Here is a 24,074-nt window from a genome sequence, read left to right as displayed (position 1 = left end):
GTCGCGAGATTAATTCTTTTCTCCTTATAGTTTCACATTTTCTAAAAAAAAATAACGCATTCTCTTTCACTGCAAAGAAAATCTGTCCCCTCATATAACCGAAGCTAACGCTACCTTCCGTTAGCATTAGCAGCTACCCACTTCTTTAGCCACCTGTAGCTTTGATGCTATTTCTGACACGGAAGTCAAACATCTCTAACTTCCTGTTTTGAATCCGCCTCGAAGTTATAGCTGACTTTCGTAAAAGTCAACAACACTGCCACCTCTGCGCCGTCTTCTCCATCTTTTACCGTCTGCTTCTGCCGTGAAGCTCCTTCTAACAGGTAGGCTGATGTCCTCTTCCTCGTCAGTTTCATGCAAAAAACAATGGGGCGACTCAACAGCGCCATCTGGTGTGCAAACGCCGGACAAACCCCTTGGCTCAGACCTCCCTCTGCAGTTTAGTTATTGAAAAGTATAATAAGACCCCCAAACCCTGCTTTTCACATTAAATATGTCTCTAAAAACATTTAATAAAATAGGTTTTAGAGCATCAACTGGTGCTCCTGAAAGGAGACCTCCAGTATTTCACAATTTCATAAAAAAAAAACTATCCTATTCATTTTGAACAAAACCAGTCATTTAAAGTGTTTTTTGTTGAGCATGTTTAATATTTGCACTCTATTTCACTCTCCTAAATCAACACACAACCCTACAAACATCCAAACATGTATTTGAATGTAGCAAAGTGCTGATGCTGCTTACAGGCTTAACTAAAAACATTTTTTGCACCACCCCATTACCTCCATCTGTACTTACCTCTCTCATCTGTGCATTATTTATACTCATGTTATACTTATACATTGTTTGGGCCACCTTACTTATTATAGTTTCATTTTAACTATTTGTATCTTATTGTATACGTTGTATCTATATCCTGTACTTTTTTAATCTTTCTACAATTACTATTTGCACACTTTCCTACCCTGCAGGTTTGCTGTGGCAACATTTTATCTTGAAGGAAAAGGAAATTTTCTCATTAAAAACAAAACATTGACTTCCATTTGGGGTTTATTGGATCAGTGCATATCCAGGTATTAAAAACGTCACAGTAGCAAAACCAGATCTACCTTGGTTTAGTGAAACAGTTTAACCAAACGTCATGCTTGTTCAAACACCACGCGCACACGCACACACACGCACACGCACACACACACACACACACACACACACACACACACACACACACACACACACACACACACACACACACACACACACACACACACACTCTCAGGCAGCTAACACAGTAGCCAGGTACGATCAACGTGTCGCTTTACTTACACAATTAAACCTGCGCGACTTGTCTATTAAAGCTTTAAGTGACAAAATACGACTGACGCCCCCGTCGAACAAAGTGCTGCTTACGTACCAAGTGGAGTGAAGCTAAATAAAAACACATACCTCGATGAAGTTCTAGTGTTACACGCATCAAGCTCTTATAAGTTCAAGGTTGTAAACAAAGGTCAGACCAGCAAGATGAGCTTAGTATTTTTAGCATGTCCACCAGGGCCGGACCGATTCATCACTGTGATACCACTGGACCAATACTGGCCTGAAATTAGCATGTTGGACCAATAATAAGCACAGCTATGTGAACATTTTTTATATAAAGAAAATTTAATACTGAAACACGGCTTTGGGTGATTCAGTTTGAGATTGGAGTCAAAATAATTAGCGGCCACCATCCTTTCCCCCATACGGGTCCAGGCTATGTTAGCCTCTGATGCTAGCAGGGGAAGCTAATGCAAGCGTTTATTTGTGCAGGTCAGCGACAGCTGAGCCAATGGATCACCGATTTCTCAGTGTACCCTGTTCCTATTGGACGATATCGTCAACTATTATTAAATATAATGGCTTTTTTGATTAAGCCTTCAAGGCACGTTTGCATAGTTATATCTTTGAAAATCTGCATAATTCACATGGGAAGGGTCTATTTTTAACACCCATCCCCTCCCCCGAACTGGTATTGCCATCTGTCATATAACAAAAAAAAAACAATAAAAATTAAATCGTATCGGTCGGGCCCCTGCGTACATACACACACACAAAACACAAATGATAATCTTTAGCTTAAAAATGGAAAAAAAAAGTGTCTTACATAGAAAACCACAATAACCCTCACCCTTTGGAGAAACATGCGTAAAACGCAGCCTTTAGCGTCAGAGTAAGTTTTGACCAAAAAAAAAAAAATGGAATCGTGATGAAGATGGGTCAAGGAGTGAAGTGCGTAGATCCGGAGTCGACTCGGTTCTGCCGCCGCCGCCGCACGAAGGACGTGAAGAAGAAAAAAAAAACACAGCGAACCCCTGGGAGACAGACGCTTCACGTGGTTGATTAGGAGAGAGGTAGCACGTACGAATACTGGGGCGTCTAAACAGCCGCGGCGTTTCTCTCGGCAGAAGGCGTTCAGGCACTGGGGCGCCGGGACGGGGCGCGGCTCCGTCGGGGTCTCGGCTTCGTAAAGCCCGATGTTCAAGTCACCGGTCTTCCTCCTATTCGGTCTTCTTCAGGACAGAGGGGGTGGTGTCCGCCAGGGTCCTGAGGGGGAGAACAAACCGGTCGAAATCAGTGTCCGCACCCCCACGCTCCCGCGCTCGCCACGTCTCCCGGCGCGCCGACCTGATCGGGTGCGTCGGCCAGGTGGCCTGCACCGGCGTCTGCGCGGCAGAGTTGGGGCTGGTCAGCATGGCGCTGTAGATGTTGGCAGCCACCACCAGGATGCAGAGCAGGATGGGGCCGATGATGGCCCCCTCCAGGCCCAGGTAGTACACGCCGCCCGCCACCGCCAGGCCCGTCAGGTACGGGTGGCCCCCCCTGGGAGGAACGGGAAACGCCTACTGTGCATCATTTCACATTAGCCGGTCAAAATCAGCTCTGTTGTCGATTCCTCCACATACAGAAGACGTTGCTCACTTTCCCGCGCCACCATTCGCTGCAATGTTGTATGTCCCCATACAATGTGTGAATGAGAGGGTGAATGCCTGTACACTTCTATGACGTGAATGAATGAATGGTTGCATGGAATCAGAGAGTGAATGGTCTTCATATCTATGACATGTAACGTATTTTCACGACTAAAAGGCGCGCATAAAAGTCTTAGATTTTCTTCAAAATGTGCGGCGCGCCCTATAGTGCAGTGCGCCCTGCGTGTGTTGTTATGGTAAGGCGGACGTAGCAGAGAACACCATGAGAACGTTAAAGGTGGAAGTGTGGGCGTTGATTGTATTTTAAGAACGGGTGTGCGCGTTACGCAGAACATCGTGGTTTGAACAACCCTGAAAACATCGCCGACAAACACATCCAGCCCAGCCGCATCGCTAACATGGACGAAGTGACGCTCACTTTCGACATCCCGGTGACCAGCATGGTAGCGATACGCACGACGGGGTACGAAAAGTCTTCTTGGAGACCACGGTTTCACTAAGAGTGGAAGGCAGCGAACGGATTGTCGACGCTCAGGCTCACGTGTCTGCCGGCACTGTTGTTCCAGCTTTCGCAAAAGCCGGCATCATTTCCGAGGAGCTGCGCGGTGCGGAAAGTGACTCTGACAGTGAAGAAAGTAAACCTGGCATGTTTGACGGAGATTTAGCGCAGCTGTTCAAATCAGAAACAGAGGATGAGGACTTCCATGGGTTTGATTGATTACCGGTAAAAAAAATGTGAATACCAAACTCAGTTTTGCTCCCGCTCTATTCTTAAATACGCACACTTGTATGCTTGTGTGTGTGCGTTGTTGTTGTAAGGCGGACGTAGTAGAGGACACCATGAGAACGTTAATGGGGTAAGTGTGGGCGTGGATTGTATATAAAACCCGCGCCTTATAATCAGGTGCGCCTTATGTGTGCGTTAAATACAATGACGGCACACATAACTGCCTTTCAGTACGGCGCTTCTTATAATCGTGAAAATACGGTAAATGTAAATGATCATTCATTCACTCATTGACTCAGTCACCCGTCTTCTGAATAACGACCACTGGTACTTTGGATCTTCGGTTATTGACTTGCAATTTTTGTAAGTCGCTTTGGTGATGTAATGTCTCCGTACCCCGAGATCTCCGAGTAGATGGCCGTGTCCACGAAGTAGGTGGGCAGCAGGTGGCAGAGGAGCAGCAGCGTGGCCTTGACGCCTTCGCCCTGCACCAGCCACAGGTCGCACACGGCCGGCACCGCCGCCCAGTACGTCCCCAGGAACGGCACCGCCCCCAAGATGGCCGCCAGGGCTGCGGGGGGGGGGGGGGGGGGGGGGGGGGGAGGCGGGAGGCGTCTTCAGGAGATGGACGGCGGGAACATCGGAGAAGATGTTCTGCTGCGCGTCGGCGCGGCGACTCACCGGAAGGGATGAAGACGATGCTGATGCCGAAGACGGTGTGGGTGAGCCAGGTGTAGAGGCCATAGAAGCCGGCCATCTTCAGGGAGGCGTCGAACACTCCTCTGCAGAAGCGAGGGCGGAGATGATGGAGGAGCATTCTTGGCCTCCTTCACACTCCTAAATGTGTGTGTGTGACTACCTGATAGCCTCCTCTACAGACTGGCCGATGATGTTGGACGAAGGTCCCGGCTGGGAGAGGGGGGTCAGGCTGATCACCCACTTGACGGGCTTGTAGTTTTCGCCACTGGAGCTCAGCAGGTAGAACAGGGTGGTCAGGAAGATCACCTGCACACAGAGCAGGGAACGCCGGCGCCGTTTAGCCGCCAGGACGTCCGGGGGGGGGGGGGCATTTTGAGGAACTGGGTCGTACCAGGCTGAGGGCAAAGTTCAGCAGAGCGGTGCCGCTGTGGAACAGCACGGTGAAGAGCGTGGTCGTCGTGGAGATGAGGAGGCCGACGTTCCTGCTCATCACCACCCAGAGGGACTCCAGGATCTGGTTTCACATCATCATCATCATCATCATCATCATCATGGCTGATCCTCAGAAGATGCTGCTGGATGTCCAAACACTTACAGACCACAGGGTCTCTATGTTTTCCTGCAGGAAGGAGGCCACGTCCTTCCAGTCCAGGAGGTCCACCAGCCAGCTGTTCTGCCTGGGACCCATCGTCTTCTGGCCGCGATAGCGCCCGAAGTGGGTGGTGTTCTGAGGAGGAGAATCCATATGGTTTTTCATGTGGAACTGGAGAACTTTCTGAGATGTCTACAAAGTCAAACATCTACTGACCTTCACGAACCAGGAGTGGTACAGTCGGTCCCAGAGCTCCAGGACCTGCTTCTCGATCATGGCCGTGTGGTTCCCCTTCTCACCAAGCATCTTGTGGAGCTACGTGGAAAAATAGAGGGCAGCAAGCGGCTCAGACATGGATGTTGGAGAAGGAGCCCCAAGAAGCACCAACAGAAGATCTGGCCTACTGACTTTGAGGGTGATCCACTCCCTCCCGTGCTGGTAGACGTTGGTCGCCGCCGAATTCAGGGCCTTCTGGACCACGCGGGCTTCCGGAAGAAGACTGGACAGAGAAGAAGGCACCGGGTCAGGAGAAACAAAGGAGGACGTAGATGTTGGAGATCCGGTGTCCATACTTGGCCCACTCCGGGTGGTTGGAGACGGTCTCGTTGATGAGGTTGCTGGTGACGTCGATGATGTGCACGCTCTCATGGTGGACCTGCGGGGACAAACCGGAGGTTTCGAAGTGCTCCTCGTCGCCAAGAAGGCGTTTTAGTTGGGCATACCAAGGCGGTGAGCAACAGGCCCATCAGCAGCGTCCCCGTCACCAGCAGGAAGATGATGAAGATGCTGATGATCTTGTCCAGCGATCGTTCCAGCCACACGATCATCTGCGCGGGAGACCAGGGATACAAAGAGGAGGGAGGGTCAGGGGGGCGAAGACGGGGCCACGAGGGGCGGCGGCGTGAGGGGGAGGAGCTATAAGGAGCATACAAGGTCAGTGCTGATGTGACGGCTTGAGGGGGAGGAGGGTTAAGGCACACATGGAGAACCCGGTGTGAAGAGGCCGTTTGGATGTAGAACCTCCAACCTTTTAGAAGTACTTCATGGACCAATGGCAAGCTAGTTTACATAAAAACACACACACACACGCTACAGCATGCAGGGACGGTTAAGTTAGCATATAGCTCTAAGCGATGTTCTACTCGGTCAACATCTCTTTGCCTACTGGGTTTCCAGGTGTTTGGATTCCTCCTGGCTGTTTGAACTAAAGTCACCTGAGAACGTACATCTACGTCCTCAAAGAGGTCTTCAGAGGGTTCAGTGCACCCTGGAACGCTCTGCTTTTGGTCTTAGCGTCCCCCAGTGGACCGTCATGGCACTGCATGTTTGTTCACTGGAGGGAGCCACTGGCCACATGGGGGTCAAGCAGTACCTTGGCTTGTCCATTCATCCATTCATTCATCCATTATCTATATAGCTTATCCTGGTCAGGAAGGGGCGGAGCCTATCACCTCCCTCCAGGAGACCAGTGATTCTCCTCCCCCTCTCCTGCATCCACCATGCAGCTAGCACTCTCTCAAGCCAAACCTGCATGTCCATGAGGGGCCGGGGTGGGAAGGGGAAGCTAAAGAGAAGGCGCGACCGTGGTCCAGCAGCTGGTCTGTAGCTTCCCGAAGGGCGTGGGGGGGCAACAGAGCAGGGGTGGGGGAGCAGAAGCAGCAGAAGAAGCAGCAGAAGCAGCAGCGGGACGACATACGTGGACGGGATGAGAAGGTGATAGCGGTGGATGGAAAAGCGCCGGCTTGGCTACGGCAAGGTGAGATCAGGCCTTCCCACACGCCTACACACCAACAGGTTAATCCTCTTCGCTTCTCTCACACACACACACACACACACACAGGTTTTCAGGTCTCTCTCGCTCGGCGCTCTGTTCCTCATTACCTGATTGTTAAGCCAATGCCAGAGCTTGGGGGAGGAGACAGAGAGACATCGCGAAGGTTATTATCGGAAAAGATCCGTGCGGCAGTCGGCGCAGGTACCCGAGCGACAAACTCCGACCGGGTACTTGGGGCGGTGAAGGCAACACCGGGGGAGGTTGGTGAAGTGCGGCAGGAAAAGGGGGTGCAGGGAAGGCGGGGCGGTCATACCGTGGGGTGCAGATCACTGTGAAACCTACACTTTGTGTCAAAGGTGTTCCAACACCCACGTTCACCCGCTAAATGTTGAAACCGATGAGAATGTAAAGGAACCACCAAAATGTTCTGGAGAGTAATCGGTAGAACTGCTTTAAGAAGCGGGCGAATGCAGGTGCTGTAAAACTCTTTGGCCGCAGGCGGAATTCTCACAACCATCGAGACGAAGACATTCAGAGTAGAAGGGAGGAAAGAGCCGACCACGTTCCCCACACACCCTGGAGCCCTCGGAGAACGTCGGCAAAGGAAAATGTTTGCGTGCCACATCACTTCCTGCCTGGAGGGTGTTGAAGGATTACGTTTGTTTGAGTAGACCGGTGCCCCCCAGGGCTCCGTCCTGGGTCACCTGCGCTGCTTCCATCACCTAATCGCTAAGAGGAAGCGAATGTAAAGACTTCCTGTACTCGAATTCCAACGGAGGCTTTCGATCAAATTCTCTCTGGAAAAACGCTCCTCAACCTTTGAGTATCCTGCTTCGGACGAGCTGAAGGGCTGATCCATGCAAGACGTTGAACGGCAAAAATGATAAGCTGACCAGGGGACGCGTTTCCCAAACTCAGATCTGTGGGATCAACACCTGCTCTGGAGAGTCTTCTACAGCTTCTTCTTGTCCGTCCAAAGTACATGTTCCCTTCACTCCCAAATGTCCACATTAGATATCAGCTTTCTGGTCTAAATTCAGCGGTCACCTACAAATCCCCAGCCACGGACTGATGGTGAACTCAGCTGGCTGACTCGTATGCTCACCTCAACCTAAAGGAGGGGAAACTCTGGCTTTTTGGCTAGCAGCGCCATGGTTCCAGGGCATCTTTAGGCCTCTTTGGAGTCCTTGAAAAGTCAACTAAGGTTGTTTACTCTTCAGCAGAGCTTTGAGTACACAGAGTACCGAGTAAACAAGTAGCCTTGTTTCATTCCGCCCGAACACTAGTTTGCCTTCGGATTTGTTGACGGCCCTTTCGCCGGGGACTCGATGTGAAAGGAGCAGCGCAAACAACTCTTTGCTGTCCTTTCTGCACTCACGTCCTTTCACCAGTGCATGACAGTAACCTCATATCTTCCCCAGAGTCCCTGGGCTCTCTCATTGGTCACTCACTGGGGAGTGGCTTGATCTACATATTATGAATATTAAAGCTATTTTTGTGTCACGTCAGCTATTAGCACGTAACTGTTAGTAGTAACAGATAATCTGCTTGTCGACCCTCATAGCCCCTCTGTCTCCTGCTATGTATCTCCTTGTCCTTCTCCACGATCAGTGGAGGCAGAAGGCCACCCCCACTGAGCTGGGATCTGTCCAAGGTTACTGCCCAAGGATAAGACAGTGTTTCCTCACCGACGTCGCCAAGTTCTTGCTCTGCTTCTGCAGATCATCTTAAAGAGTGTGGTCCAGAGCTCTTTGCATGGAAAGTTTTATCGGCCAGCTGGGCTGGGATTTGGCGCCACAGAAATCAAACCTGACCGCACTTCTTTAAGTTGCCCAGCAACTTCTCTGTCTTTACCAATCCATATCACCTACTTACTTCCTTCACCTAAGCAGGACAAGTACCTGCATTATTCTCTTTATCTGTTTCCTTCACCTTTCCTTTTACTTCAACAACCTACTTCTTGTCCTTCCCGTTGGACCAACGTACTTACTTAGTGTACCGACATATTTGCTTTAACTAAATGCTTGCTTACTTTACCTGGGGTATGTAACAAGTGAACTTCCTTTGTTTCCTTCCTCTGCTTATCACCTTACCTGAAGTGCAACGGCTTCTTTTTCTACTCTCTGTCCAAATACTACACAAAGGAACAGTGGGCGCTCTTCAGTGGCAACTATCTTCTAACAGGTGGCAGAACTGAGATGCTACCTTGGTGTCGATTCTCAACAGGAACTGGGCCAGGCCTTTGATTGGTCCGGGCAGCAGGGCCTCCTCCCGTTCGCGACCGAACTTCTCCACCACCGTCCACCACGAGGCAAGCGTCCGCTCCGCGAAGCTCTTCAGGCCGAAGTGGACCACCAGCTTCTTCAGCACCCACACTAGAGCGCCACGATAGCGTCAGAAGATGGAGTGGGGGGACGTGTTCGCATTTGCGCGGGTGATTTACCTGCCACGGGGATGGGGAGCAGCTGGAGGATCCACAGGTTGAGCCACACCTGGACCATGACTATGGCCCACAGCAGCAGGATGAAGTAGATGTCACTGGCTCGCTGGGAGCTCTTCTCCTTCTGGAAGAGGCCGGCCGGTAACGAACGGGAGCCCCGGGGGAACCCAGGGGTGACCCGGAAGTGGCCCTCTGGCTGCACGCCATCTTGACATGGGAGCAGATGGAGGAAGAAGGTCATGCACATCAAACCAGGAGCGGACTGAAGAAGAAAAGCTATAGGTCAGATTCGCGACAGATCACTCTAGACCTTCTTCAAAAAAGTCTTATTTTTGTGCCAATCACCTGCCGCCATCTAACCTCCTGTCTTCTTCCTCTCCGTCCATAAACCTCCCCCTATCTGGCAACTCCAACCTCAGAATCCTTCTACCCAGATCTTCTCCATCCCTCCTCTGTCCATGTCCAAACCATCTCAGTCCAAAACATCTCCCATGTGCTGTCCCTCTGATGGACTCCTTCCTGGTCCTCTCCATCTTCCTCACTCCAAAAGAGTAACCTCCACATCTTCATCTCTGCTCCCTCCAGTTCTACCTCCTGTCTTCTCAGTGTCTCCAAACCGAACACCATGGCTTCTCCTCAACTCCATCTTCTGATACTCTTTCATCACCCCTGACACTTTTCGCCACCCGTTCCAACCTGCTTGCACACGTTTCTCCACTTCTTCTCCACCCTCTCCGTTGCTCTGGCCTGTTGACCTTCAGTGCATAAACTCCTCCACCTTCATCATCTCCACAATTCATCCGGCTCCATCCCAGAGCATACCTTCACCTCTCTAGATGTTCCTCCACCTGTTCCCTGCATACATGTCTGGCCTCATCTGTCGACCTGTCTACCTCCATGAGGGGGCTCAGAGCTTCTCCCTGATGTTCTCCCACCTCCACCTTGAACTAGTTGTGCAAGTTGTGTCCCATGTGAGCAAACCCAGATTCTCCAGTTCACCATAGGACCGAGACCGGCCTCACCTGCGTTCTCCCTGGGCTCGGTCTTCAGGGGGAGGTTGCTGCAGGAGATGGCCATGTAGATGGTATTAGCGGCGAACGACAGCACCTGTCCGGACAGCTCTCCTGAGGCGGCGGGGAGAAAATGGGAGCTGAGCAAGACCAGGCAAGGCCAGCCAACCGTGAGCGCCGACGGTCAGAAGGTCCTCACCTCTGCCGGGGGCCGGAGGCTTCTCTTGGGAGCCCACGATGAGAAGAATCACCAGCACCAAGAAGAACGGCGCCCTCCAGGAGCCGGTCAGAGACACTATGGAGTGAAGAAAGTATTAACTTTTCTTTCATGACCTGGACAAGGTGTCAGCTACATCTGACATTTGTCTGAACGTTCTTTGTTTGGAAATAAAACCGACTTGGTTTTGAAGGCTCTGGCGTTTGCTTGCATTTCACGCACAAACAGTTTTTTCCACTTGTAGCTTCACGTCCAGCTCATTCATGGGTGTCAGAACGTCCCCAGTAAAGACTAAAATCACAAAGTCAATCTGTGTCGTACAGCTCAGGAAAATTCCCAAATGTTCTCAAGTAGCTCCAAAAACGAAATAATCTCCCGTTTGAGCTCGATCCAATCACTCAGGTCAAGTATGAATTCTGCACCAATCTTTGGCGGGCCGGATTAAAAAGACCAACGGGCCGAATCTGGCCCGCGGGCCGTAGTTTGCCCAACCCTGGCTTAGAGAACCAGGAGGTGCCAGCATGGAGAAGGAGAAGGCGTTAGCGTGGAGTACAACGTGACTTTTCAACATTTCAAGAATACGCTGATATTTGCGTCCGACAACATATTGGGCGCCCCTTCAATCCAAAAGTTGTTGGTTCAATTCCCGCCAACTCTTGTCTGCGCGCCGAAGTGTCATCAGGCAAAGACGTCCAACCTCCTAATTCCTGCTGAAGCTCTGCCGCCATGGGCGAATGGGCGAAGCGCCCAAGCTAGATCATGTTAGCGTTAGCAACGGGAACACAGCTCAGGATTTTCCAAATGGGCTCCGGCCCCCGGGGACGGAGGTCCCTGGGGAAAGAGCAACCCCCTCCCCCACTCCTGAAGGTCACCTCATCTGGAGGTATCTAAATATACCTCCATGTTCTCGCCTTACAGCAGAACTCCGCGTGATCGCCGCCTGACTCCCAGCAGGTGAAAAGGCGCGGCGGTAAACAGAGGTGCGAGTTGCGAGCCGATGTCCTGCTCACCCAGGTAGAAGAGCAGGACGGCCCAGACGGGCAGCGCCGCCGCCCGCAGGACGCCCTCCGTGCTCGGACTCCACTTGAAGCAGACGGCCAGCACGTAGCCCAGAACCAGCGTGAAGACCTGGGGGGACCAGAAGAAGAAGAAGGAGAGTGTCTCAAATGAACGTCCGGCGTGTTTTTGGACTGTAGGAGGAACCCTGTGGACCAGACGTTCAAGACAGTTGTGTGTCCTCGCCGGCTCGGGATATGAGAATAAACCCGCAGAACGAAACCCCATTTGTCGGATGCTGCGTGTAATAAACAGTCTGCAAACGTCCCAGATGGAGAAGGAAGACTTAATGTCATCTGAGAGGAAGCCCGGAGGACATTAGACCAGACAGACAGTCCATTCAGAATTCAGAGAAAAGGCGTTCCTCCTGACGGAGCTTTATTCAATCAAAGACAGACGCCGTTCAGTCTGTGCGTGATGAGGACAGGAAGTCCCCGTCACGCCATCTCCAGGTTAAATTCTTCAAAAAAAAACAAAAAAAAAACCTCCGCCCTAGGGTTCGAGAAACATTCGTGCCTTATGGTCCTCACTTTTGAGGACCAACTTCTCACACCTTCTCAGTCACTCACTAGAAGTGTGTGCGTGCTGGTTGTGAACAGGCTATATTCAATTCATTATTCATTATTTTTATATATTGCAAAGTATTTTTTAACTCACTGCCATGTGCAATATCACTCAGTTTTGGAGACACCCGGCACAACGATTTCCTTCCGGGTTGATAAAATTTTATCTGATCTTAGCAAAGAAGCTGAAAACACATATGGTAATATAAAATATTAATTCAATATATTAAACCCCGACCTCCAGCATCATAAATTAATCATTTCAGGCTAGAAAAGTGTGCAAAATAGTAATAATAGAAAGAACATGCAATAAAGGATATAGATACAAAGGAAAAAGAAAATAGAATTCAAACTATTAAAAAACATAAAACTGCCTTGTGCAGGGAAAGGTAATAGAAATAACAGTTGTGGATGTGGGTAGTAAAAATGTAATGATAAGTAAGGTATCCTGGAAAATGTGCCAATATAATAGAAATATAAACTTTGCACGGATAAGGGTGGAGGATTTTTATATTTTTGTGATGCCTGAAAGCAGCGTTAACACGGCGCTATATTCAAAGAAACATTTGTACTGTCGTGCATTAATTAAGGAGTGTGACACATTAAACATTAAACATATCAAATATATATACATATATAAAATAAAGATAACAATGATCATAAAAATTTAAATAATAATAATAATAGAGTGGCTTTTGAAATTTATAATAACAGAATAGAATGGACTCTTAATCATCATAATGGGGAAATTTTACCATTCTTTTCTGCTCTATTGCAATAATAATGATAACAATAATAGAATAAACAAAAGAGAATTTAATGCTCCCACAATGGGGATGTTCCAAAATGTCCCTATTCTATTCTTATATTGATAGGGGAAATTATTTTATCACAACAGCGCAAGAATAACATAAATATGAATATAAATATAAATAAAAGAGACAATTTTGGCGCACAGACAACAACAAGGATAAATATAGATAAGAGAATGAGGACACTATATAGACAGCGGAGCAGCTTCTCCAGCAGACTGTTGCAGCTCTGCTGTCCAACGGGAAAAAAAAACAGGAAATCTTTCCTATCTCATGTCGTAACCCAATACAATAACAGTTACTACACTTCACATTGCCACTTTGCTCATTATTTATTCCTGTGTATTGGCAAATATGGAGCCACGTTTTGTTAGGTTATACTTTCCTTTTACACTTCTGAGTTAATCTATTTTAGTTATTTTTTACATGTATTTTAAACTTGTCTTGTCCTTGCATGCTGCTGCGAAATAACTTCCCAAGCACAGGATCATTAAAGTAAATCTCATCTCATCACCAATAATGATAAAAAATAGAATAAAATGCGCCTTTAACCGTCTCAGAATGGGGACATTTTCAAATGTCCCCATTCTAATCTAATAATTGCAATAATCGCCCCAGAAATTATATAATAATAAAAATATTAAAAATAATAATTATAATAATAATATGAAAAAGAAGAAAAAATAATAATAACAATAAGGATAAGATGGAGAAGATGATGATGGTGATAATAAAAATCGCCCCAGAAATTTTACAATAATAATAAAAAGAAGAAGAAGAAGAAGAAGAAAATAATAACAAAAATAAAATGATAATAATAACAAGAAGAAGAAGAAGAAAAAGAAGAAGAAGAAGAAGAAGAATTCATCGATATATGGTTTGATCAATGTTATTAAGGTGAACCCTCAGGGGGTGGAGAGGGGGGACCCTCCGGGGGGCCTCGCCCGCCCGGCGGGCCTGTATCCCGGGCATAACGCCCGCTCCACTCACCCAAGCGCCGTGGAGGCAATCCAGCGCGTCCCCGATGATCCCGCACACGTATCCGAGGACCAGCTGCATGCCGATGACCCCCGACAGCCGCCACAGCGAGTAGAGCAGCGGCACGCCGGCTCCGAGCACCAGCAGCAGGCGGAGCCGCTCCAGCAGCAGCCGCCCGACCGCCTCCACGCCGTGGTTGAGGCACCGCAGCGGCACCAGCAGCGTGCCGAGCAGCACCGGCGTGCCCGAGTCCTGGAGCCCGCGGAGCCAGGAGCGGCCGAGCCGAGCCAGCGAGTGCTTGAACGGGTGAAGGAAGGTCCCGCAGAGGACGGCCCAGAGCAGCGGCCGCAGGAAGGCCTCCAGGATGAAGAAGACCAGCACCGCCGCGCCGCAGCAGATCGCCGCGAAGATCATGGCGCCGGTGTTGTAGAAGGCCTGCTTGATGTTCCGGTCGAATTTGAGCGACGGCGGCTGGCCGAGCAGCTGGCTCACCATGCCGACGGCCTGAGGGACGCCCTCCGGGAACGACACCGACGCCGGCCGCGCCGTGCGGGGCGTCTCCGCCGCGGGGGGCGTCTGGTGCGGCGGCGGCGGTACCGCGTCCTCCTCGTCCGCCATGTTTCCCCAACTACGCCCCCGGAAAGAGGACGCGCGTGAGCGACCAAAACATGTGACGTAACGGTGCGCAAGGCCCGCTGGGATTCTGGGTAATGTAGTTTATACAGGTGGTTCATATGAACCGGAAACCGCGTCCTGTCAGTTCTTTTTTTTTTTTTTTTTTTTTTTTTTTTTTTACTGAGCCCCTTTGGATGCATTTTTGAGGGGGTAAAAAAAGTTATAACTAAATAAAAATCTTTTTTATTATTATTCATTCTTCTATCTTTTCCTTCTTTACCAGCTAACCCTATTCTCTCCATCAGGGGTGGCCAATTATTAGGCACGGCCCAACTCACTATCATGTAAATTAAACAAAATGAAAACTACTATTTAAATATTCAAATCTTTGGCATCTTTTTAAATTTTAATTTTTTTTTGGCAATTTATTTCACCTTTGAAATAATTTATGATCATGTAAATGTACCGACATTATTTTGTGTGTAATCATCCATACAAAATTAAACAAAAGGGAAAAAATAAAGAGTTTCTAAAGTCAATATTGATTGAAAACACTTTTCAAAATATTCAAAGAAAATAGTTTGGCAGGCCGGAAAAAATGCAAAACAATATAACTTTTTTATAAAAATGCATCTTTTTTTTCACCTTTCAATTTTCCCTCGCTTCTTCCCATGTAGTGTAATTTTACCACTTGCCACTGAATTTTAAAAGATCTAATAAAATTTTATAATGATGTCATTTTATTTGATACAGTTTACTTTTTTAATGTTTGGTTTTAATTAATCAGGACGCACACACATATGCACACATAAATATGTATGTTTGTGTGTGTGTGTGTTTAAAGGATATGTAATAATATCTAATAATATATCATAATAATATCATATAATCCATATAATCCATCCATAATGTAACATATAAGAATATATTGAGTTTTTTTGTTTTTGGGACATTATTAAGTCAAAAAAAAAAAAAAAAAGCTGCACCCCTTGACCCTTTGTGTGTCAACAGAGGTCACACTGGACCTGCAAGGTTAGGTTAGCTGGTTCGCTAGTGTGTATTCCAATGTACCATGTGGTGTAGTTTTTAGTATTTGTCACTGAAAGTTTTACTACAATGATTGCATATTTTTATTTTACCTTGTTTCATTTCCACGTCCATCGTTACAGCCCGATTCGGGGACAAGAGTTGAGGATTAGCATTAGCTCTTAAATTCTCCTTGCAGGACTTCAGCCAAATCCCTTGTAATGAAACTCTATTCTATTCAATAATTTGCATGACTTTCTTTTTTAAATTCAAATCTCATTTCATATTTCCCACAATAAGAACAGAGAACGTTCCTGGTTTTCACCTCTGACGTCCCTCGTCCACACAGGTCTATTTTTCAGTATAAATATCACATTTTTTTTCACACGCAGGCGTCACAATGCGTCCCGACGCGACCTTTTCCACAGCAGATTGAAGCCGGTGGAAGTTCCCGCAGAGCGTCCCTGCAGAGTTTGCACCTGTGCGTTTGCTGTTATCGCACAGTAGTGACGATCACCTCGCCACATAAAACAAGGACGGGCCTTCCGGGGACACAAATGACACATCTAGCCTCCGGGACGTGGAGAAAATAGCAGAGGGGCACGTTTGCTTTCAATGAGCGTCCGCTTTCCATCTCCAGGTGTGGTGATTCCCTGGTGGACATGCATGTCTCCAAGGACGCCCCCAGATCGCGTTAAAAAAATAAAAATAAAAGATGTCAGGAGGCCTCAACCAGGAAATAACCAGCGACGGTACTTGGGATACAACAAAATACTGCGAGGTTAATAATCATGTTAAAATCTACAGGTTAGTTAGCGTGAATTGGTTACTTTAAAGAATCTAATACAGTGTTTGTCTGTGCAAAGCACACGCGGCTTCTTGTTTTATTGCTGCTACATCTCAACCCCCCCCCCCCGCGCCCTCCTCGCGACGTTCACGGCGTCCCCATCAGCAGGTAGAAGGTGAGGGCGACGATGAGGAGCAGGCAGAGCGGCGAGTTGAAGGTCTGGTAGGCGGTGGAGGGCATGAAGATGTCCTCGTACTTGTAGATGCTGATCATGTGGTCGCTGATGGGGGGGCTGTCAATGTCGTGCCTGGTGATGGAGCCTGCCGAGAGAGAGGTCATAGGAGACAGAAGCTGCATTTTAAAACTATCCTCCTCCTGCCCTGGAACCCCTGGAGATACATCATGTCTCAGACGGCTTCCTCCTCCTCCTCCTCCTCCTCCTACTCTGCAGATCCCGGCTGTCAGTCAAACGTTCTTGGTTCCTCCGTGCATCCAACATCCCGCATGGCTGCAGCCGTCCGGTTCTCTGAACGCGAGTTTGGTTTATACGTTTAGTGAAAAACGGGGACCTGATTGTATACAAATGTCACGGGTGATAAATGACGCCTTTGGGTCTCAGAGTCCAAGGGGTTCCATGGATTTTAGCCTGTAAGTGTTTTCCAGAGGTCGGCAACCTTTACCACTCCAAGAACCTTTTGGTGCAGTTTCCACCGTAAAGAAAACACCAGGAACTTTAGAAATTATAATGAATTAACAAGGCATATAGTGTTTTTTTTTTGTTTTGTTTTTGCCTTTACGCTGTATATGCTGTATGTATTAACAAAATGTGTTGCTTTTTTTTAATATATAAATAAACAACTGCAGAGAATTTACATTTCTGCATGCTACATCACATTTTGAACTCCGGAAAAAAAAGGGTTTAAGGTTACTTTTAAGTAAAATACTCAATGTCTGTCTGAGTCCTTTTTGTATTAAAAAAAAGAAGCTAAACTTGAATTAAATGACCCAGATAAGTATCCAAATAATGATTCGGATAATGATAAGTAAAAACTCAATGTCTGTTTTGAGTCTTTCTCTATAATAAAAAAATGTATTTGTATTTATAATAGAAAACAGCCAAACTTAAATTAAATGATCCACCGGCAGGAAACCAAGAATGCCGTCCTCTCTCTGCAGTCGCTTCTTAAGAGTGACAAAAATATCAAATTTAAGATTACATTTAAAAATGAGCAAACTAAAATAAAATACATTTTAATGAAATACTAATTATTTTCAAACGCTGGAGAGAGCCGCATCAGAGCTGCTGCTTGCCGACCCTCCTGTCTAGACGGTTCATTTTATCGCTTATTTCCTTCATATGTATATTTCTTTTTTTAATTTTGGCATTATAACTGTTACGCTGCTGTGTCAACGGAATTTCCTCTCTGGGGATCAATAAAGTTTATCTTATCTTATCCTGCACTATCCTGCTGTGATTGGGCCAGAGGCGGGAAACGTGGACCGAAGTTGTGTTGTCATGGCAACAGATGCGCTCAGCGTCTGAGACCAGCTAGTAAACACAATAAGAGACCGGAGACCCATCTCTTCCCTGCACAGCCCGGATGTTTAGAACGTCGGCTCACCTTGTATGGCGGGTCCCCAGGCGAACAGGTAGTACCAGGACAGGTGCAGGTCCACCAGGGTCTCCTCCCGCGGGACGTAAAGCGGCCGCTTGAAGCGGCACGTCACGCGGTTGTTCTCGAAGACGCCCTCCTCGTCCCGCGCCGGGTTCCTCTTGATCTCCTTGGCCCACTGGCCCACGTTGTAGAAGTGATGGATCCGCACGCGCCCGTTGTCATCGTGGACGCACCCCATGACGTCGTCGCCTCCCTGGGGATCGGACGCCAGTTACAGGATACGAAAGCGGCGTGAAAGGAAAGTGAGGCGTCGCGCTCACCATCTTCTTGTCGGAGGAGAACCCCACCGCCACCCAGCCGTCGGTGTCGGCGCTCATCTCGTACTCCACGTCGGTGCCGATGCGACGGTAGCTAAGGAAGTAGTCGCACGTCTCGGCGTCGCAACCCGGCTTGCCGTACCTGGAGACGCAAATGGAGGAGGCGTTCATGGACCTTCACAGAGGATCAGGACGAATGGAGATGGAGATGGAGATGGAGGTGAGGCCTCCACTGACCTGATGCAGCCTTTGGTTACTCCGCAGTCGCTGACTTTTATTTTGGCGAAGGGGTCAACGGGCGGCGCCGTGGGGAACGGGTACCCTGCAATCAGAGGCCTGATCAGTGCATGTGCATGTGTGTGTGTATGTGCGTGCATGTGTGTGTGTGTGTGTTTGAGAGAGAGAGAGAGAGAGAGAGAGAGAGAGAGAGAGAGAGAGAGAGAGAGAGAGAGAGAGAGAGAGAGAGAGAGAGAGGAGCTGGCCTTGGTGCTGAAGGAAGCAGCCGAGCGGAAACGTTTGCTTCCTTGTTTATTGTTGTTGTCGTCGTGCATGCGCTTCCGTGCACACACACACACACACACACACACACACACACACACACCTTACCGTGATCGGATAAATATCTGGACTCCAGGAACTCCGCGGCGAACGCTCCGTACGAGTCCTGGCGGGGCTCCTGGTGGCCCGGCTCTCCGTGCTCCCCGTGGCCGGGCCGCAGCGCGCCTTCGTCGGTCGGGCTCGGCGCGACCCCCCGCCGGCCGCTCCGGAGCAGCAGCAGCGCGCAAAGCCGCAGCAGCTCCCGCAAGAGCGGCGCCATCTCCGGGGTCACGAAGCAGGAGGAGGCGGGAGGTCCGGCTAGACGTCCATGTTCGGAGGTGGACGTCCGGATGTTTGCTCGCAGAGGATGAGGAGGGGGAAGGAAGAGGAGCTTTTCGCTTTTCACACGCTAATCCGGACCGTTAATCTCCGGGATTGGCTACCGATCCGTCTAATTCGGGATCCTCCGCGCCGCCGCCGATCCGCTCCCGCTCCCCGGCGGAGAGGCGATGCGTCCGGCGTGGCGGAATGGTTTCGCCCGGCCTTCTTCTTCCTCTCCTCCTCATCCGGCGGCCAATCAGCGCCGGATACGTCGCTGATATCCGGATCAATCGATAAAGGGGGTTAACGACAAGCCGTAAAGTGTCGCGGATCATTAACGGTTGGAACCGCATGGCTCTGCGGGGGAGCCGTAAACATCCCAGCTCTTTAGGTATTTACAGCTGATATATAGATATATATATATGCCACGCTCTATACATATATATGACAAACTGTTTATATTTGTAATATTTGCAATAATGTTTCCTATCACTAGTTCTCATCAATTCATAGGAATTTCACTGTGCAGGGAGGAATGTTTCTACACCGTGACAATAACCGCTTTGAAATCTGAAAAAATATAAATATATATATATATATATATATATCCACATCATATACATCATATATATTCAGATTCATTAATTCATATACATATAAACACACATATGTACATGTGTATGTATATATGTTGGTATGTTTGTGGATAGCAGTTGTACGGACAAAGATATATAAAAACATATATATATATACATACATACATATACATATAATCACACACATGTATGTAATGTTTTATATTTTTCTTTATGTCTACGGCAGCTATACACGCAGATACATACATATGAATACAAACATATATACATATTTATGTGGTGCCTCAAAATAAAATGTATTATTATATGTGCATATGTATATATGTATGTATATATGCATACACAAACACACACACATACATACATACATACGTATGTACATTATCATTCTTTATCTTCTGTAATGCAATTACAAAAACAAAAATGTCATAAATGCTGGATTCATTGAAAATCAACTGAAATATTGCGAGACTTTTATTTTTTTAATATTGCTGATTATGGCTTACATCTTAAGAAAACTCAAAAATCCTATCTCAAAATATTAGAATATCATGAAAAAGTTTTTTTTTTTTTTTTTTTTTTTAATTGCATTACAGAAGATAAAGAACTTTATCACAATATTTTAATTTTCTGAGACAGTCCTGTATATATTTCAAAGATATATTGGTATACACACATATGTGCTCCAATATTGTCACATATTTGAAGTTCTGGGGAGAAATATGAACACATGAATGAATTTAGAGAATACAGATTTTAGATTTTAGATGTCCATAATGACCAAAAGCTCCTGTATGGATCCTGTAGTTGGACCGCTACTTCTACAGTTTTTTCACAGCTTTCAAAATGATCACTTCTATTTGAAATGGAAATTTAAATCCATATAAAAATGTGATTAAATTTGATGAAATTGTTTTGTTTTTATTTTTCCTGAGGAACTGTCAGTTAAAACCCTCAATGTCTCAAAGGGAGTCTTTCTGCTTGGGTGTATTTACGCAGAGCGGCAACACGATGGAGACAAAAACACAAAAAACATATTCTGTTGTAACCTGAGCTGCCACATGTAACTTTAACAGTATAAATATAACAAAATGTAACCAACTTTAATGTACAATAAATGTGACTAATCCTTAATGCTAAATAACTCTGAATACAAAATGTTACATATGCATTCTTTCTTGAAACAGCCTTCCATCAACTTTTCTCTACCTGGACATTTAGGGATTTTATTTTTTTCTCAATTAATTTTGTTGAAAATCAAATTGATGTGGAAACACCGCCGTCACTTCACGGATAACAGTTTATGATCACAAGTTTGACTCGTTTATTTTAAGAGGATCAGACCTTTTTAAGACCACATTTGGCCTGCAGGCCTTGGGGTCACTCCAGGTCATGACAAATGTGGTCTTAAAAGGTCCGATCGTCTTAAAATAAATAAGTCAAACGTGTATGCTAAGTATGCTAAAGTTAGCCTTGCTGTAAAACAACAAATTGTGCAAGAATTAAAAGCCAAACCATGACGTCAGCAGAATGTGTTCACCGAAGCCGCGTGCGAAAACTTTTTTTGGGAAACTAAAACGAGTGCGACACCCCGTGTTCTGGGCTCCACTGCGGTCACGTGACCGGCATTCTTTGTTGAGCTGCAAAAAAATGACAGGATGACAACGCGTGACTCACCAGGCCGCCGCCGCCGCTGCCGCTGTGGAACTCGCATCTTAATCATCCGGTCGTCCTCCTCTTCGCTGCACGGTGAGTCAGGACCTTTAGAGCTGCGGCGAAAATAAAAAAAAAAAATCCGAACATAAAAAGCGTGTTTTTGTTTTGTTTGTTTGCAGGAAAGTTTCGCCAACAATGGAGAGTCACAAACTGGGCGGAGGCTGTGACACACGGACTCCTCGGTGACACACCGCGTGTGACTGTCAGACGGTTGCATCAGGAAGCCCACGTTTATGTGCACGTTTAAAAATAAATGCAGTTTTCTCCAAGTGCCTCCCACGGCTCAGGAACGCGCAACATGGATTGTCCGGACGTGTGAACGGGGAATGGTTGCAGGTCTCCGTATGACCTACAGGTAAGGAATTAGGTAATGTGAGATTACTAAAATATTGTTATTATATTCAGAATTATAAAAGGTGTCTGAACTGTTTTTAACCGGCTAAAAAATATATGATTATTATTGTTTTTTTGTTTGTTTATGATCTATTAGGTGAGGCCTTGCAGTTCATGCCTTCAGCCTGTAGGTGGCGCTGCGGCCTCACAGTTCAACAACACAAACTTCCAAAGGAATTACACACACACACACTTGATAAGTTTATTTAAAAAAAGAAAGCTAAAAAGGATTTTTAAAATTCAAAAGAAAAAGAAATAAATTGTTACTTCATAAAATTTAGTCTAATAAATATTTGAATACTTTATATATATATGTATATCAATATATTCATACACACATACAAATTTTTTAACTATAATTGAAAATGTGTTTGTTTTATAGACACCAAAAACAAGTGATCACATGTGCCCCGTGTGTGCGCGTGTGTGTGTGTGTGTGTGTGTGAGTGACTCCATGCAGACGGCAGAGGTCTAAGAGAGGTCGCTCATGCATGTATAACGCGAGGTGTCTGTATGACGAGCGTGCACACGTACGTGTGCACACATACAGGAGTGTGTGACCTTTAACATCCCCCCCCCCCCACACACACACACACACACACATCCCGCAGACGCAAATCAACCTGATCAATCGCACCTCTTGTTCTCGATCCACCCAATTATCCTCTGCTTATCCTGCTATCATTTCCACTTCTGGCGCCCGAACCCAGCCCGGCTTGCCCCCCCAACCCCCCACCACACACACACACACACACACACACACACACCATCTCCCTCCCAATTACCATTCAGCAGAGGGGCAACGATGGCCGTATAATGAGGAACTCTGTGTGTACCAATCTTATCCTGATAGCCTTAAAGGGCCACTCATTAACACAAACACTCGCTCTGGCCTGTACACACACACACACACACACACACACACACACACACACACACACACACTGCTGTCTTTCTGCCACGGAGAGCGATGGAGTGACAGAGGGACTTGATGTGAAGGGAAGAGAGGACTAGGGAATAAGACAGGAGAGAAGAAGGGGAGGGAAGGAGGGAGGAGGAGGAGGAGGAGGATGGAGGAGGAGGGTGGAAGATGGAGATGGAGGTGGAGGGTGGAGATGGAGGTGGAGGTGGAGGGTGGAGGCGGGGTTAGTTTGGTAAATGTCAGCGGTGTGTCTCCTGGGCCCGGGAGACGAGGTAGTGACAGCAGAACAATGGCCGCCGGATCCATTCAGAAATGCAGCTGCGGCGAGCGCGAGCCTGGATCTGTCTAATGCGCCGCCATCAACCAGGGGCCACTTGTAAAGGCACGGCATGCACACACACACACACACACACACACACACACACACACACACACACACACATACGGTGAGAGCGCGCCTTGGGTGTCTGGACACGCCGGGTAAGCCCCTGGTTGTTGAGGAGGATCAGCAGAGATCTGGACGCCTTAGTCAGGCCTGTCAATCACAAAGCGGGCACTCCTGCAGAATCCCGAAAGGAGACCTGGTCCTGGGACCTTCTGCAGGTGGACCAGGTCGCGTGAACCCGATGAAGATGTTCAACCTGGACTGAGTGTGTTCACTTTTGAAAGTAACGGATAATCTAAGGGATTATTAGAGAGAAGATCCGCGGTTGGATTCCAGCCTTCCTGTCTGGAGTCTTCATGTTCTCCCCATGTGTGAGGTTCCTCAGGGTTCCTCCCACCGTCCAACCGTTCAGTGGAGACCCAACGTTGTCCAGATGCGTGGATGAGAAGGTCCTGGCTGTGTGGAGGAGGTTCGAACCGCCGCATCAGCGTTGAAGTCACGGTGAAGTACAATCACTTCTACCTTCATGTGTGAGTTCATGATCTGTCTCGGATCTCCGTGGGTTTGTTTGTGAAGCCGCCATGAAGATGCAGCTTCTCGATGTTCTGACCACATTCCTCCTGCTTCTCCTGCAGGTCTTCCTTCTCTCTGACATCTAAATCCAACGCCGGCCGCCTCCCAGCCAGATCACTTATTGACTCAACTCCACCTGCTGCGTCGGCCATTACCCCAACCTAGGACACACACACACACACACATGCACGCACACACACACTCTAGCGGTTAGAAAGCAGGTGTGTGATCTTGCCGCGGGCCCACACACACACACACACACACGCACACACACACACACACACATACACACCCTTGGGCCTTCATTTAGGCGCTGTCAGAATTCACTTTACTCACAGAGGACGCTGAGCACTATTGGCATGTTCTCCTGCCTGCAGAGGCCGACACACACACACACACACACACACACACACACACACATATGTTGGCGTACGCT

General features: G+C 47.6%; 2 protein-coding genes across 3 annotated transcripts; both read right to left on the bottom strand.

The window, feature by feature from the left end:
- Nucleotides 1-1,032: 1,032 nt before the first annotated feature.
- On the bottom strand, nucleotides 1,033-14,466 carry tmem245 (transmembrane protein 245). 2 transcript variants are annotated; one of them, XM_086155362.1, is made up of 18 exons: nucleotides 13,847-14,466; nucleotides 11,436-11,553; nucleotides 10,408-10,503; nucleotides 10,221-10,322; nucleotides 9,202-9,405; nucleotides 8,964-9,133; nucleotides 6,866-6,889; nucleotides 5,707-5,811; nucleotides 5,557-5,639; nucleotides 5,393-5,483; nucleotides 5,201-5,299; nucleotides 4,988-5,119; nucleotides 4,784-4,906; nucleotides 4,553-4,698; nucleotides 4,375-4,475; nucleotides 4,090-4,264; nucleotides 2,662-2,856; nucleotides 1,033-2,580 (listed from the first exon to the last, which is right to left on the bottom strand). In XM_086155362.1, exons 1-18 carry the CDS (start codon nucleotides 14,450-14,452, stop codon nucleotides 2,535-2,537), a joined length of 2,616 nt encoding a protein of 871 aa, XP_086011488.1. In that variant the 5' UTR covers nucleotides 14,453-14,466; the 3' UTR covers nucleotides 1,033-2,534. The 2 variants fall into 2 exon arrangements, with proteins under 2 accessions (XP_086011488.1, XP_086011489.1); XM_086155363.1 differs by lacking the exon at nucleotides 6,866-6,889.
- A 1,089-nt stretch (nucleotides 14,467-15,555) lies between these two features.
- On the bottom strand, nucleotides 15,556-19,272 carry frrs1l (ferric-chelate reductase 1-like). The gene is made up of 5 exons (XM_086155359.1): nucleotides 18,802-19,272; nucleotides 18,433-18,517; nucleotides 18,199-18,337; nucleotides 17,885-18,131; nucleotides 15,556-16,582 (listed from the first exon to the last, which is right to left on the bottom strand). Exons 1-5 carry the CDS (start codon nucleotides 19,010-19,012, stop codon nucleotides 16,410-16,412), a joined length of 855 nt encoding a protein of 284 aa, XP_086011485.1. The 5' UTR covers nucleotides 19,013-19,272; the 3' UTR covers nucleotides 15,556-16,409.
- Nucleotides 19,273-24,074: the final 4,802 nt, after the last annotated feature.

The sequence above is a fragment of the Fistularia commersonii genome, chromosome 11 (genome assembly GCF_037954325.1).
Source record: "Fistularia commersonii isolate RoL2024-O1a breed Wild chromosome 11, RoL_Fcom_v1.0, whole genome shotgun sequence".
Taxonomy (NCBI): domain Eukaryota; kingdom Metazoa; phylum Chordata; class Actinopteri; order Syngnathiformes; family Fistulariidae; genus Fistularia; species Fistularia commersonii.
This window is presented reverse-complemented; position numbering and strand designations above follow the sequence as displayed.

Coding starts and splice junctions, on each gene's coding strand:
- tmem245 (XM_086155362.1), bottom strand. CDS start 14,452: ATGGCGGACGAGGAGGACGCGGTACCGCCGCCGCCGCACCAGACGCCC. Junction 4,476..4,552: donor TCTGTAGAGGAGGCTATCAG/GTAGTCACACAC, acceptor TCGCTTCTGCAG/AGGAGTGTTCGACGCCTCCC. Junction 2,857..4,089: donor ATCTACTCGGAGATCTCGGG/GTACGGAGACAT, acceptor CGTTCCTCCCAG/GGGGGGCCACCCGTACCTGA.
- frrs1l (XM_086155359.1), bottom strand. CDS start 19,012: ATGGCGCCGCTCTTGCGGGAGCTGCTGCGGCTTTGCGCGCTGCTGCTG. Junction 18,338..18,432: donor GTAACCAAAGGCTGCATCAG/GTCAGTGGAGGC, acceptor TTGCGTCTCCAG/GTACGGCAAGCCGGGTTGCG. Junction 16,583..17,884: donor CTGGGGACCCGCCATACAAG/GTGAGCCGACGT, acceptor CTCTCTCGGCAG/GCTCCATCACCAGGCACGAC.